The following is a 15,645-nucleotide window of genomic DNA, read 5'->3' as shown; positions in this document are numbered from 1 at the left end:
AGTCGACGTGATCTACAGTAAATGAGCCACACACGAAGAGAATAAAAAGCATCACCACAAAAGGAAGCGTATTTTCTTTTATGTATTGGCTCCTGTCCGCTAGCAATGTGATTGCTTTATTCACACAGGCTTGTAAGGAGTTAGCTCGATGCTAAACGCAAAGACAGCCAAACGCTTTCCCGTTTTAAAGATAATGAGCCAGATACTCCAACACACCACCTGCTCTACTATCCTTGGCTTTTACAATACATTATCTCTCAGCCACTACATCACACACCTCTCTACCGTCACACACTCAAAACCCTGACAGCCAGGTTGAACCTTATTAGATTTTGGCTCATCTCCAATTCACTCTAGCCGGAGGGATCCGGGCAAAAGAGAAGTGACTGAACACAAATGTTTCCCCCATACTGAATAATGATCAGCTGAGTAATGTACAGTACAGGGTGGCTTATCTCTCTATCTCCCCATAGAAAAGAGAAGTCACAAAATCTTTTGAAGGTCTCAGATGTTTCTCCTGGACCATAACAAGATTAAGCTTTGGTTCTCATTAGAAAGAGGCCCTAATTTTGCACCTCTGTTCTCTTGCTATATGTCAGTTACATTTGTGTCTATTTTTAATTTTTTTTTTTTAAGGAATTCTAGGATAAACATCTGAGACAAAGTTAATGAGGCAGAACTGAGAACTCCATTAAGCTATGAAAGGGCGACCTTTGAGCAGTAACATTTTCCTCCTGGTTTCGCTTTCAAATTTCTCCATCTTTCACGTCTTAAGTGCTGAATGTATTCTGTATGATGGTCATTTGCTGGCTGCTTGTTCTCTTTTCTTGGCTTTTATATAGACATCCATCCTTTGATCACTAGTGAGCATGAAAGATGTTCTTGTTCATTTAGATAAGAGTGGCATATATAGACATAAAAGACAGGGTCCTCATAAACAACTAACCATAAGATCTTATAGCCCGTTTTCATATTTTCTTTCATTTTATGCCTATGCCCCCTTTTTATGGTATCAACAGCAAAACAATAAAGATATCAAGATATGAGTAGTGGTTGACTGAGATGGAGTTTTTCCGCCATTTTTATAGCCGAGTCTGATATCTGGAAGGCTAATATGTTGGTTTATACTTAAATATTTCATGTTAATACATTATTAATTGTAATTAAATTATGAGATGCCCACAAAAACTGGTGAAAGAGCCCCTCATCTACAGAGTTTAATTTAACACTATATTTAAATTTAACTTTAAATTGATCAAAATGAAAAATAAATGAATACTTTTATTCAGCAAGGACTAATGTTAAATGTATCAAAAATGACAGTAAAGACATTTTTATTTCAAATAAATGCTGTTCTTTTGAACTCTTTTCTCTATTCGTCAGAGTTTCCTAAAAAAAAGTTTCACAGACCCCCCCCGCCCCCCGATTATTTTTTTTATTATTAATGCCTTTACATTAATAATAATGATTTCTAAGCAAATCTTGACCACCAAGTCACCAGAGTGAGCTTCTGTTGAGCATATATAGGTACACTCTGACATAGAAAAAGCAAAAAAAAACAAAATCTGTCACTAGGATGGTAAACTTTAAAAGGTTTTAATGTACCATTAAGGTGCTAATATGCACTCTTTAGAATGGGTCCCACCCCAGTGACAGCTTCTGTCCCCGTATAACTGAGTGAGTGAGTACACCGCTACTCTACAATTACCATTGGACACAATTGGATAGCTGTTGTATTCTTGAGGGTTTTGGTTCCCAAGGTCAAATTTGAGGCAAAAAGTGCAGGAGATGAAAGTTGGAACCCGAAAGCTTTTATTGATCTTCAGTATGCAGTTGCATGCAAATTGCAAACTTATATTGCTATTGCAATTACTATTGCAAGTTAGGTCTGAGTTCTGGCTTCTGACCCTGATCTAATAGCGAGCAGAGACTAAACCCTGTCAACAGTGATTTGGCTTGATGATGCTCTTTACTTGTAACAACCTGATTTTAACGTTCATGCAGAAAGTTGAAAGATACGTTGTGCTCATATGAAGAGACAAATATACTTCTCAGACAGAGATTGATGTTGAGACTCCAGGCTGATTGAAAAAAGGACTTTGATGCTTCAAGAGAGTAAAAGAGAAGAACCTTTGAAGCAATTTTCATTTTTGAAGCAATATCTCCATCGTGCATGATCTTTTCATTTATATCTATATTTGTTTTTTGTTTTTGTTTCAATCAGTCTTTGCAAGAAACAAGAAAACTTTAATTTCCATCTCTAATCATTACTTGAAATAGCATTTTCTGCTCTTGGTTTTATGTTTTATCGATTATCTCTCACTCTTTATTCATGCTGGAAATCAAGATTTTTCTGTTACTTTGAACAATGAGCAGAGAAGCGTACAGAGCGGCTTATTCGTAACCAAACAACAGTCTGACATACAGCAGTCCAATCTGTTCACCCGTTATTATCTGTGAAATTATACCAGAATGAATTTAATGAATATGTCTTTGCCATCTTGATATCGTACCATCAGCGACTGGGATTATTGCCCATGGTGACCTCTTTGCAGCCTGATGAATATGGATATGATAGGTCCAGCTTGAATAAAATGCTCAAACGAGAGGGATGTCAAAGGGAGCGCGATGAATAATGCATATCCGTGTCTCCGGGGTGAGTTCAGTAATATCAACAATTATTAGAAATGACCCCAGTGTCTCCACTGAAAGTACACATTCATTACAGTACTTCCAGGCGAGTTCACTTTGGAATAAGCATAAACAAGTGTCCGATGTCGTTAATAGTTCCATCGCACTAAGTTTCCTGGACTTTTCTCCCACCACGTAATTAAAACTCTTGCCTCTGGTTTGGAATCACACTGATTTGATGACTCTCGGCTGCTTGTTGCCTGCTCATTCTCATCCTTGAGCTTCATAAGATGCGCAGGGCCCATCAGTTTGAATCCCTCGACTGGGCGTTGAATGTCCGATCATATTCTGCCTATGTTCATTGAGCGCGCCAGAGAAAAAGGCTTTGAATCCGGCCCTAATTGGGGTGGGGATCCTTTGATGGTGCAGTCTGTTCAATAGCAAGGTGGGGGGAGCGTTCCCAGGCCGACTTCCGTCATGGCCCATTTGCATTTCCTTTTTCCCAGCCTGCCAAAAACAACTCGTAGCTCACCCTCTAAATGCGTGCTTAATGAGAAGCAGACCAGGAGTGCCGGCGTAACCCCGCGGTGAGGATGAGAGATCCACACCTTCTTCCCCTTCTGGCCACCAGGAAGCCTTTCGTCAGCCAGGCCGAGCAGATTAAACGTGCCCTCCGCCGAGCCTGCCCTCCCACCACATCAGTGATTTGCACAAACTGAATTAAACAAAATGAAGCAGAAGAGAAAGAGCTCTTTTCATGTTGCAGATCAACAAGCGCTCCCCAAATCCTCTTTGGAGAGATTTCTAACATATGCTGGGTAATTAAATGCAGTGCGGGAGAAGATGGGCCGCTTTTCATCTGCTTCCAGTCCGTACTGGTCCATGCCACGGCCATTTGTCATCAGCGCAGATGAAAGTCATTGGGTTGGCAGCCACGGCCAGGGCTCTGGTGCCAACCCTGCGAGCATGTGTGCGCGCACATATACACGCGGCAAATATGGGTTCGTACCCAAACGCCCACAATTGGAGATATAGTGAAGAAAGTGAATTGTGTCTTTTCAGATAATTAAGGCTGAGGGCACTGAGGGTGTCTAGTCAGAGGTGCTTTTTAATAGAATCCAGCAGAGTCTCTCTCATATGGAGAGTAATATGAGCTGACACCACTGAATCTAATGACAGGGAATAAGGAATCCTCCACAATAAGGTCGAGATGTGGCTCGCGCCTCCTCGCCGAAAAGCATCTCCGCAACACAATAAAATACCATTTGCATTTATATAGCACTCTGCAGGTGTTGATTCAGGTGAAATATTACAACAGAGGGAAGAATCCCACACCACGAGAGCGTATTGAAAGGCACAGGCAAATAGATCCAGTATGTAAAAAGCTATCAAGTACAAATGACTGCCTTTCCTCAAAGATTCAGTCGTTTGCCTTTTATTATAGACCGGATTTTAGCCTGCCTCTTGATTACCCGGGGTGGTAAGATGGTTTAGGAAAATGACATTGGAAAGAGCTACATCATCTGAGCTTGGAACAGGAAAGACAATGCATGTCCCGGTTCTGTCGTTAGTCATAAGATGTCGCAAACAACAAGCATTGACGTGCGAACAGCTCCGGAATGCCAAGCTAGGTTTCTTTCACCTTTAAATGGGGAGCCAAGGGTATCTCTGAGGCAATTGCCGCTTTAATGAGACCGCGCGGGTCTATGCTTATGTGGTTACGCAGCGATTAATGGTCGCTGACAAACTTGTAACATGCCTCAGTTCAGTCCTCTATGCTCAAAATCAGAGTTTGGATTTGTTTAGTTGGTGTGAATGCAGCTTTTTTTAATCTAAATGTGAACCAGTGATTTATTGATTTGATAGTGCCAGGGGAGGGGACAAAACTAATCATCCCAATTTAATCTAACAAATAAGTGCAGGTGCAAATAATATAATGCAATTATGTGCAAATAATATAACTATATTAATTAAGTGCAAATAATATAACGTGATTAAGTGCTTCCACTCATAAAAAAAACCCCTCTAAACTCTTCCTCCACTACTTTTTCTTTTTTCCTTCCTTTTTATGGTTTTTGCTACTCTGAGTAGTATACAAATCTTGTTATTTAGGGCACGTTTTGCATTTCTTTGCCTCTTCTTGACAGATCACTCCCTGTACTCCTGAGTTGTAAGTCGCTTTGGATAAAAGCGTCTGCTAAATGCATAAATGTAAATGGTCAAAAAACATTTCCTTTTTAATATATACTAGCAACAGTTATATCTGTAAGAAGTGTAAAGATCTATAAAAATCTAATTATTGCAGGTAAATAATTAAATATTTTGATGGTACAACTGAGTTTGGATTCTACTGCCCTTAATTCTACGTTGTACTTGTTTTCTATAGTATCATACATTTGTAGTTAATGATAACCATGGCTCCTCACTACCATGGTAAAAAGTATTATACTATATATAATATTTGGTTTCTAACTAAAATACATATATAGATTTGTATATATGTGGCTTTATTTCATTATGTGTTATACATTTAATACAATATACATAAATGTCTTTCAAAACTGCCCCACCATTGATATATATATTTTATATATATATATATATATATATATATATATATATATATATATATATATATATATATATATATATATATATATATATATATATATATATATATATATATATATATATATATATATATATATATATATATATATATATATATGACTATACCACATTTTTGGCCAAAATACCATGGTTACAGTTAATGTTAGTACAGTAAATCCATGGTAAATGTTGGTGATTTGTGGATTCAACAGCTTTCTAACTTTGGTCAGTACAAATAGTTTTTCCTATTTATCATTTTAAAGATGTCATTGTACTATTTCAAAAATCCTGTAAGACATCAAAGCATCTTTGTTAGCTTTTATTGAAACCAAGCTCCAAAAATGACTAATTTTATAATCGCTGGAGCTGTAAATCACAAAGCACAAGTTTATCAGTGATTAAGTTCTGGACCCTCGCAAAAACTCCTTTATAATCATAAAATGACTGACACTGCCTATACTGCACTGCACTGGATAACTTATTTACATTGTGTTTGCACTGTTAGTTATGTTGAAAGCATTTGTAAGATATCGAGTTGCAATGATGAGATCTACAGCCATGTCCATCACTGGCTACAATGCTCATCATTTCAAACTTTCATGTGATGGCAGACAGTAGATCTAAATATAATGCTATAATCAACACTTTTCATGATTAGTTAATCTCGACAGCTGTAATAGTAAAAATGTAGTAAATGTTTTTGAGAGAATTCCACATGTAACACTTATTTCATATAAAAAGATGTTGGCCAATCATAACAGTGGACATTTACATTGAAGACTCATAGCAGACACGCCCATTCAAACAGAGCATTCAAATCAGATGGCTAAAATCAGGGTAGAAAATTAATTTTTATTTATAAATTATGACAATTTTTGATGTAAAAATCATACTAACATTATAACTGCACCTCAGGAAACATTATTTAAAAAAAAGCATTTCATGACCCCTGTTGAGAACCCCCTGTATTGCTGATAAGAATGTTAGCATTCATCTAGACTTGCACAAGTTTAAATCACCAAGACAATGAGATTTGTAAAATACATTTTCTGTCAAATTAAAACGCTTCTCACTGTATGCCACAGCACAGTTTAATAGCTGTAATGTGATCGATCTGCGAGCTTGCGCTACACTGTTTGTTAGGGTGAGCTGATAAATAGAGCTGTTTCTTTATGCGTTTGGAGCATTTGATGTTTCTTATTTGAAATAAATAATCTAAGAGAGTTGGGTAACTTTGCAGTGGAATCAGTGGGACCTCTAACAAAACTGCAGGAAAAAAAAGTGCAGTTGTGCAAACATTTAGTCACAATCTGGAGCCCTGTTTATGTATGCTTTGCATGTGCCTGTTCACCTTTATTATAGTATTTCTTATGGCTTCTTGTCTTAGAATAACAGCTTGCATCCTTTGCATGTCTTTCAATGCATCCTTGGCGTGGAAGTAAAGTTTTTTTGTGCTTAAAGTTTTGGTGGTAAATTGAAGATGACAAAGATATAAATAAAACATGGAAGATGCATCATCCCTTCCTGAGCTACAGGTTCACCTAAACTCACATCAACTCAGGTTGATGACACTTTTCACACAAAGAGACAAAATTATCTTGTATGATGATCATATATATATATATATATATATATATATATATATATATATATATATATATATATATATATATATATATATATATATATATATATATATATATACACACATTATTTTTCTTTTTTCTTATATATAATATGAGTCATAATATGGGATCAGATATTAAATAAAGAGACTAAAAATGAAGCGTCCAAAATGTTATGAAACAAAATAGATAATGACATTTTAATGTGTCTAGTCAGTTAGGCTTAAATCCCTTGGCTTTAGTATGGTGGTGCTAATGAAGCACGGAAGCTAATTGCAATAATGCTAACCAGCAGCCATGTGGAAAACTTGTAGATGATTCTTAAGCAAACTAGATGCTGAGTCACTGTGCTAACCTCAATGTGGTGGGAGTTTCCCCTGTTCTGTTCATCAGCCTGAAACAGAGCGCAGTCATCCTCAAAGAGCAATGCTAATCATGCTATCACAGCAAAAAATAGGTTACTCTCTCCTCTAGGAATGACAAAAAGAATGAAGGTTGTTTGATCCGGTACTTGAAGCTAAATACAACTAGAAACATGAACATGAAGTAGGCCTTCTGTTGCCATTGTGTTGAGTTATTTTATGATCATTTCACAGGTCTTGCATAATACCGTTGTCTAACTGGTAGGTAAGTTATGGTTTTTGAGGCTGTGATTTTGTTTATTATAAATAGTAAGCATTGTTGTATTGTGACTGGATAGCCTAATTTTTTTTTGAAAACTATAACTGCTGTATTGTGGTGAGAAATGTATGTCTTAGATTATTTAGAATGTGTACAAGTGCACACATTGACATTGTAAATATGCATTTATCTCAATGCAGTTCATGCTGCTCATGCATTTTTGGGTAAGTTTCTTATGCTCACCAAGGCTGAATTTATGACAGTAAAAATATTTTCTACTTGAATATATTTTAAAATTCAATTTATTCTTGTGATGGCAAAGCTGAATTTTCAGCATCATCTGCTTTATCAAAAGTTGAAAACAGTTGTTCAGCCTGTTCAAACCTTGAAACCACTTTAAATGAAATAGAATTGTTTTCTGTGTACACTGTAAAAAAAATAGTTAGAAATAAGTTACCTGGTTAATTTGAGTTCATTTAATTAATACAATAAGCATTTTGGAGAATCAACAACTTTTATTTAAACATTATTAAAAGATTTTGTAAGCTTAAGGGCAATTGTGTGTTTTATTTGTGAAGACACAGTGAAACATGCTGTGAAAAATGTTATGTGGTTCAGATACAATAATATTTTGAGTTTCTATTTATTAAACCAATTTCCTACATTGGTACAAAAAAAACTTTTTAATTTCAATAAACTCAAAATTAAGGCAACCAGGTTACATACTTTTTTAAAATTAAACCAACATTTTTACAGTGTAGTAGTATGAACGTAAAATATCACCTAAATTGTCGTGTGAATGTAAAATTAGCAATTTATACAGATCTATATGATGCAACTTATTTTGCAGTGCTTAATTCAAAGACAACAGGCACGTTCATTGCTTTGATTGAGTAGATGTAGTTAATTAAGGGAGGCACCATCTGTAATATCTCTCGCTGTGCAATTTTAGTCACAGCGTCTGAACTGCTATTGAGAAATTACACTAAATCAGAGTGAACGCCTCGCCAGTGCCGATCACTCCAGCAACAACACCCATAATAAATGTGTTTTTTATTTTGAAGTTTGTTTCATTTTGAAAGTCACTCATTATCTAGGATTGTGAGGAAAGTAACTGATATGCACTGGCAGGCAAGACACTTCCACGTTTTTTTCTACATCTATAATCTTTTCGTATTTGGAGGGAGTGAGAGTGGGTAAGAGAGGGAGCATCATATTAAGGGCACCCCTGCAGGATCCAAGAAGGAGACAGATGAACATAAATTAGCTGTGTGTAAAACAGGCAGCGTTTGTAATCTCACAACGTAATTGGGCTCGCTGGTTTGCCAGAGACAGATGACAGGGATGTAATGACACTCTTCATTTATCTTCTTTATTGTGGTGGAATGCGTTGGCAGCGTGAGACTGGTCCCAGTCCAGATGAAGGAAGCGTTACGTTGTGCTATCATCCATGTCAACAACAGCCCACATTGCTGATTTACAAAGTCAGACATGGCATGACTCAGTCGGATAGTTCGTTAGGGGTGGTGAGATTGCCGGCAGGTCTTACTAAAGGCTGAGAGAGAAAAGGTGAGCACTCATCCCAAGACTTTACCGTCCTAACTGGCTTCCGCCAGTAGTTTTCTTCCTCAGGCTCGGCTCTTCCTTCCTCTCGTTCATGTTTTTGCCTCTTGTTCTTGTTCTCAGCTGCACATTAATGCGCACCCTTTGTCACTCCTTGGTTCTTTATCTCTTTCTCTGAGCTGAAAAAGAGCCAGTGGCTGCAAGTTAGAGGACTGAGTCAAGAAGCGACCCCAGCATTGCATTCCTGCATAGGAGAGTGATTTACATGTTTTCCTTTTATTCACACGCGCACACACAATACAATGAGCTGTGCTCAGATAGCTGCCTGAAACACAGATAATATTGATTGAAATACTTGGCACAGATATTCCAATATCGTTTTAAGTCATGTTGGTTTCTTTCCGGTGTTGCCGTATTTCCTATTGAAACAGGTAGACTGGGTCAGAAGGAAGAGATATGTTTTCTTTTTTCTGTCTTACATAGCCAATTGATTTCAGTTGCCATGATTTGCTACTTGGTTGCATTTGATATTAAGTTGAAGGACAATTACATTTTGATTGGGCAAAAATCTGTGTAGTGCCGAATGAGTCATCAATTATTGTATTTTTATTTTTGTTTGTTTTTTAACCCAGAATTCCAGAGTTATATAGTTACATTACATTTAATCATATATATATATATATATATATATATATATATATATATATATATATATATATATATATATATATATATATATATATATATATATATATATATATTCATCATAGGTACACTTCAACTATGAGACAGAAAAATAATAATCCAGAAAATCACATAGACATTTTTTTAAGAATTGATTTGCAAATTATGGTGGCATATAAGTATTTGGTCATCTACAAAAAAGTAAGATTTCTGGCTCTGTCCTTCACTTGTTACCTGTATTAATGGCACGTGTTTGAACTCATTATCAGTATAAAAGACTCCAAAACCTCAAACTGTCAGACTCCAGACTACATTATGGCCATGACCAAAGAGCTGTCAAAGGACACCAGAAACTAAATTGTAGACCTGCACCAGGCTGGGAAGACTGAATCTGCAATAGGTAAGCAGCTTGGTGTGACGAAATCAACTGTGGGAGCAATTATTAGAAAATGGAAGACATACAAAACCACTGATAATCTCCCTCGATCTGGGGCTCCACGTAAGAGCTCACCCCATGGGGTAAAGATGATCACAAGACCGGTGAGCAAAAATCCCAGAACCACACGGGGGGACCTAGTGAATGACCTGCGCAGAACTGGGACCAAAGTAACAAAGACTACCATCAGTAACACTACATCGCCAGGGACTCAAATCCTGCAGTGCCAGACGTGTCCCCCTACTTAAGCCAGTACATGTTCGGACCAATCTGAAGTTTGGTAGAGACCATTTGCAAAATCCGTGTTGCCCAGTGACAGCCCCAAAACATCACTGCTTTAGAGGAGATCTGCATGGAGGAATGGGCCAAACTACCAGCAACAGTGTGTAAAAAAACCTTGTGGCAACTTACAGAAAACTTTTAAACTCTGTCATTGGCAAAAAAAAAAAGGGTGTATAACAAAGTATTTAGATTATTTTTTGTTATTGACCAAATACTTATTTACAGGATCATTTGCAAATAAATTCTTTAAAAATCAGACAATGTGATTTTCAGGATTTTTTTCTTTTCTTTCTGATTCTCATAGATGAAGTGTACCTATGATGAAAATTACAGGCCTTTCTCATCTTTAAATGGGAGAACTTGCACAATTGGTGGCTGACTAAATACTTTTTTGCCCCACTGTGTATACAAAAACATACAATGAGTCCGTTATGCTCACCAAGGCTACATTTGTTTAATCAAAATACAGTAATATTGTAAAATCAGAAATGATTGATATGAATTGAAACATTTTTATTATCATGAATCATAACCATCATCAACACAGTTGTGCTGCTTAATCATTTTTTTGAAATCATGGTACTTTTTTTTCAGGATTCTTTAAATAAAATGTCCAAAAGAACAGGATTTATTTAAAAAATTTAAAAACATTTTTTAATTTAATTTAATTTATCTTTATTTGATAGGGACAATGCTCATTGATCAACAACAGGTTACTTGCTGTAAACAAGCCAGAGTTAGCTACTACAGCTAATTTCCATCTGTTGTCCCTAGCCAGATCTTAAAAGGCACCCTAAGATAAAAAAGTCAAAAATACATATAAGAATTAACAGATGCAGTAGCAAAGTAATAAATACAACAAAACTTTTAAAACAATGTAAGAAAACACTCAAACAGACAAAATATTACTCCTCTCACCCTCAAAAAGAGGGTATTCTCTTCATACATATGTGTACACACATACATACACATATATACATACATACATACATACATACATACATACACACATATACATAAGCAAAATGTATTTATGGACCTAAGTATTCGGTGTATGGTTACAATTGTAATTATTCCTAATCCAGACTTTAAGATGTATTTTAAAAGTGGATTGGCTATTGCACTCCCTTGACTCAGTGGGAAGACTATTCCAAAAAAATTATGGCTCTGATAGAAAAGGCTGTGTTTCCAAGCCTACTTTGTCTATATTGTACTATACAATCTCCTCTGGTGGTTGCTCTAGTTACTCTAGTAAACTTATCTCTCTGTTTTATAAACTGGCACAGTGATGGTGGAGCAAGCCCATGGAGTACCTTAAAGACAAGACAGGCATCAGCATAATTTCTAAAGTTTTCAAAGCTGAACATATTATGTTTTTTGATAATGTGACAGTGATGGTAGCTATTACCCTTACGGTCCAATGTCTTTAATGCCTGTTTATAAAGTTTTTAACATTATAAATGTTGTTACTTTTGATAATTTTATTGCAGCCTTGCTAAATAAAAGCATTTCTTGAAAGGTAATGTAAATGACACCGAAGCCCATACATATTCTTTATCAGCTGTATTGTTGACAAAAATATTTTAAATTATATAGGCTATTATTATATTATATAATAATATTTGTATGCATTGATTTTGGATCAAGTAAAAAGGCCGTAAACAATCTTAATCACTTTGCTAAAATAGTCTGTCAACAAACTTTTTGAACTTCTGAGAATGGTTATACGTTTGACAGCTTTATTCAGATGAAAAGATATATACATTTACTGTAATAGTTTTAGATGAGTTTGAGAGCTGGAGCGATATAGCTGAGCACACACAATCTAATGATCTGCAGTCATCATCACAGTGAATTATGGTCAGAATAAACATTTGAAAAAAGAAGTGCAGAGCCGAGCCACACAACAGTCATCAGACTGGAGTTGGCCTTGGAGATTTGCCAGCACTGACATCCAAACACACATTTACTTTGATTAATTAGCCTCAAATGCCATTAGCACACTCGGTTCTTGCACTGAAACCATTGTAATTTTTGATTAACTCGCATCATATGTGGAGCAGCGCCGTTTTATTGGCAAGTAAACTGCAACCTAAACCAGATGTGACTATTTGGGAGCTTTTTTCCCTTTTTGCAGTCCTGTGGTGTGAAGAATGAATTAAAAGCACAATTCCATATAGAGACTCTGTTCAAATGTGGCCATAAACTGCATGCATAATATAAAATCATTAGAATAATGGTTTTAGATGAATTATAGCATGTCACACCACAGGACACTGCATGCCTGCTACCCAAATTCAGTCGTTCATTCACTTTGTCCCATGAAAGTAATGCAGCTATGACACACCAGCTAATCATTCTGAGTATATCTGTGAGAAATAGCATCATAAAGACTTAGGGTTGCTTAAATGAAGCAAACAAGTTGTCTTTTCACACCGGCAAGATCCTGTACATGCAAATCTATTGAGAAATGTGGATTTTGAAGACCAAAAATGTTGGGAAAGAAAAGGGGAGGGGAAGCTAAGGACTTGGCTTATAATCCCCAAGAGAGCCGAAATAAAATCTTTCAAGAAATAAACAAGTTAATAAAATCATTCACTGCTGGTGATGGAAATACCAAGTCAGTTTCCATAAAATGGTAACGGCATGAGAAAAATGACTTTTTTGGACAATGAGACAATGAGCCCAGAGGACAATGAGCCCAGAGGATTTCTGGACTGTTAATTTAAATGAGCTTATGGTTGATAGAGATGTGCATTGTTGCCACTGTTTAAACACAATGGTAAATATAAAAAAACAAACCATGTATAATTGTCACGCTTCTCACAAACCAACTGTACACTCGTAAATCTGACTAAACAATCAGGACAGAGTGACCTTTCCTCGCTGCTGTTCATGTTTCTTTTTTTGTTGGAAAGGGAATTCACTGCAACAGCACCCCAAGCCAGATTTTTTCATCCATTCATGTATTTTGAGATGTGTGAGGAAGAATAACTTGAGTTATGACATTTATTCAGTCAGCTCTCATCTCTGCTGGAGATGGTTTATCCCCATTTATTATTTAAACCACCGGAGAAGTACTTTCACATGAGTAAACAGAATTACTGGCATTATTCATTACTATGCTTAATATAGGCAACCGTTACAATGATAATAGAGATGAACAACTGTTTTCTCCTTTCAACTTTTCCTGTAGCTTCATTCTGATGTGGACAAAGGTGAGGGCAATGTGAAATACGTGCTCACAGGTGAAGGTGCAACCTCCATTTTCACCATCGATGAGAACACAGGCGACATACATGCCACGAAACGCCTGGACCGGGAGGAACAGGCCTACTACACGCTGCGAGCTCAGGCCCGAGACCGTGCCTCCAACCTGCCAGTCGAACCAGAGTCAGAGTTTGTTATCAAAGTGCAGGATATTAATGACAATGAGCCCAAGTTCCTGGACGGTCCTTACAATGCTCAAGTACCAGAAATGTCTCCTGTTGGTAAGTGACTTGGATTTGTTCATTAAAATGCACAATTTATCTGCGTTTTTAAAAATGATTTATTACTACTGATTGATTAAATTAAGGTAATACAAATATATATATATATACAATATTGTATATACGTAAACTTAACTTTACTTAAAAGAAAACCTTGTACACATTTCAAGTGTATTGTATACTATAAAATAAATAGAGATAAAGATTTACAGTGGCAGTACAGGAGCATTTAAGTATGAAACTGAATTAATAAATCTAGGCTAAAATTAAAACTACATAGTCTTCAACATACAATACATTGATTGAAACGAAAATGTTTTAAACCGGAAACTAAGAACGATGAGGCTGATGTTTTGTGCGCTAGTTTGAGTTGTAGTTCAGTAACGGCGGCGGAGAAAGATGCAAACTAAACCATTCATTCCGTTGTGGCACCGCTGTCGAATATACAGAAGTTAAAGCCGGAGCAATAACAATCTTTGCTGAGGTTTATTGGTGGCCCTCCTGCCCAACAGGGTGTATTCAGGAAAAGTTTGATTTTCCATCTCTCTCCGTTAGTGGTGAAGGAGTTGGCTGAAGCACTATTTGGACGGTAATTGTTTCTCATGGGGGTATTGCCATCATTTACAGGGGCTAGTCAGTGATTTTATTGCCGTCCCTCTCCCACCACCCGCGTAAAAAGTTTGCGAGTTACCTACTGCTTTTGACAAACACCAAGGTCGTGTGGTGATGTAATAGCTGTCCGAATCCACATCTCTCAGTTTTCAAGAATATATCACTTAAAAATTCACTCTCTATATCCTTTTTGACCACTGCAGAGCACCGTATGTTTGCGCTTTGCTGTTATTTGGATGCATTTCTAGACTTGTTCTTCTTTAAAATGCTACAAAGTATTTACAAGAGCAATATATTTCATCACCGGCCAAACAAATTAAAATAAAAGCACGTAAACATTTGAATTGCGCCGTTATTTATAGCAGCATTGTATGCTGTAAATAAAATGCTTAGTTTGATAATCAATCATGTTACGGACCACGTGAGCGGCGTTCCCAATCACAAAACTCTCCCCTACACCGTGGCGTGAATAAATCACAATCCGAATGCACGAGTTTTAGGTTATCACTGAGGTGGCCTGCACATTTATTATGACGGATTTGTGTGAAACAGGCGAGACGAAGGGCGCATAACATATGTCACGACCAAAGGTTAGCAATTGGTTATGAAAAGCCAATAGTTTTAAACTTCTTCCGCCTTCGCGGAAGTAAACGCTTGTCAATGGAGAGTGGCCAGAGTCTCTGCACAAATGAAATGTACTGGGTAAGTCTGGTAAGACCAGGCTAACTTTATTCAAGAGCAGTGAGTGATTTTCTCTTCGTCTTTTGTTGTTTTATTAACATAATTTTAGAGGTGTACTGTTCCTTTAAGGACAAGTGGTCACAATCACTGCGTTGCTAAGACCTGCTCGCATCTCATGTACAGACACATACACTTTTACTTTAGAACTGTAATATAACTGTGTTTATATATGTTAACCGTGTGTGTATTTGACAGTATTAGCTCAGTAAAACTACTTAGTCCAGTAATCACGAATGTTTGACAGGCGTGCATGCTCAGCACATGTAAACCGCGAATGAAATGTTTAAACGGCAAGGCTTTAAAACGCGGCTTAACACCTAACTTTAGTGCATATGATTGGATATTTGCT

The 15,645-nt window shown here is 36.7% G+C and overlaps 1 protein-coding gene across 1 annotated transcript in view; it reads left to right on the top strand.

Moving 5' to 3' along the window:
• Positions 1-15,645, top strand: part of cdh7a (cadherin 7a) — a 62,818-nt gene that overhangs the window by 9,806 nt on the left and 37,367 nt on the right. Inside the window, exon 3 of the mRNA XM_067453702.1 lies at positions 13,649-13,943. Within this exon, the coding sequence (XP_067309803.1) occupies positions 13,649-13,943 (295 nt within the window). The remainder of the gene's footprint in view (positions 1-13,648; positions 13,944-15,645) is intronic.

The sequence above is a fragment of the Pseudorasbora parva genome, chromosome 9 (assembly GCF_024679245.1).
Source record: "Pseudorasbora parva isolate DD20220531a chromosome 9, ASM2467924v1, whole genome shotgun sequence".
NCBI classification, from domain to species: domain Eukaryota; kingdom Metazoa; phylum Chordata; class Actinopteri; order Cypriniformes; family Gobionidae; genus Pseudorasbora; species Pseudorasbora parva.
Note: the sequence above shows the minus strand (reverse complement) of the source record. Positions and strands in the feature narration are given on the sequence as shown.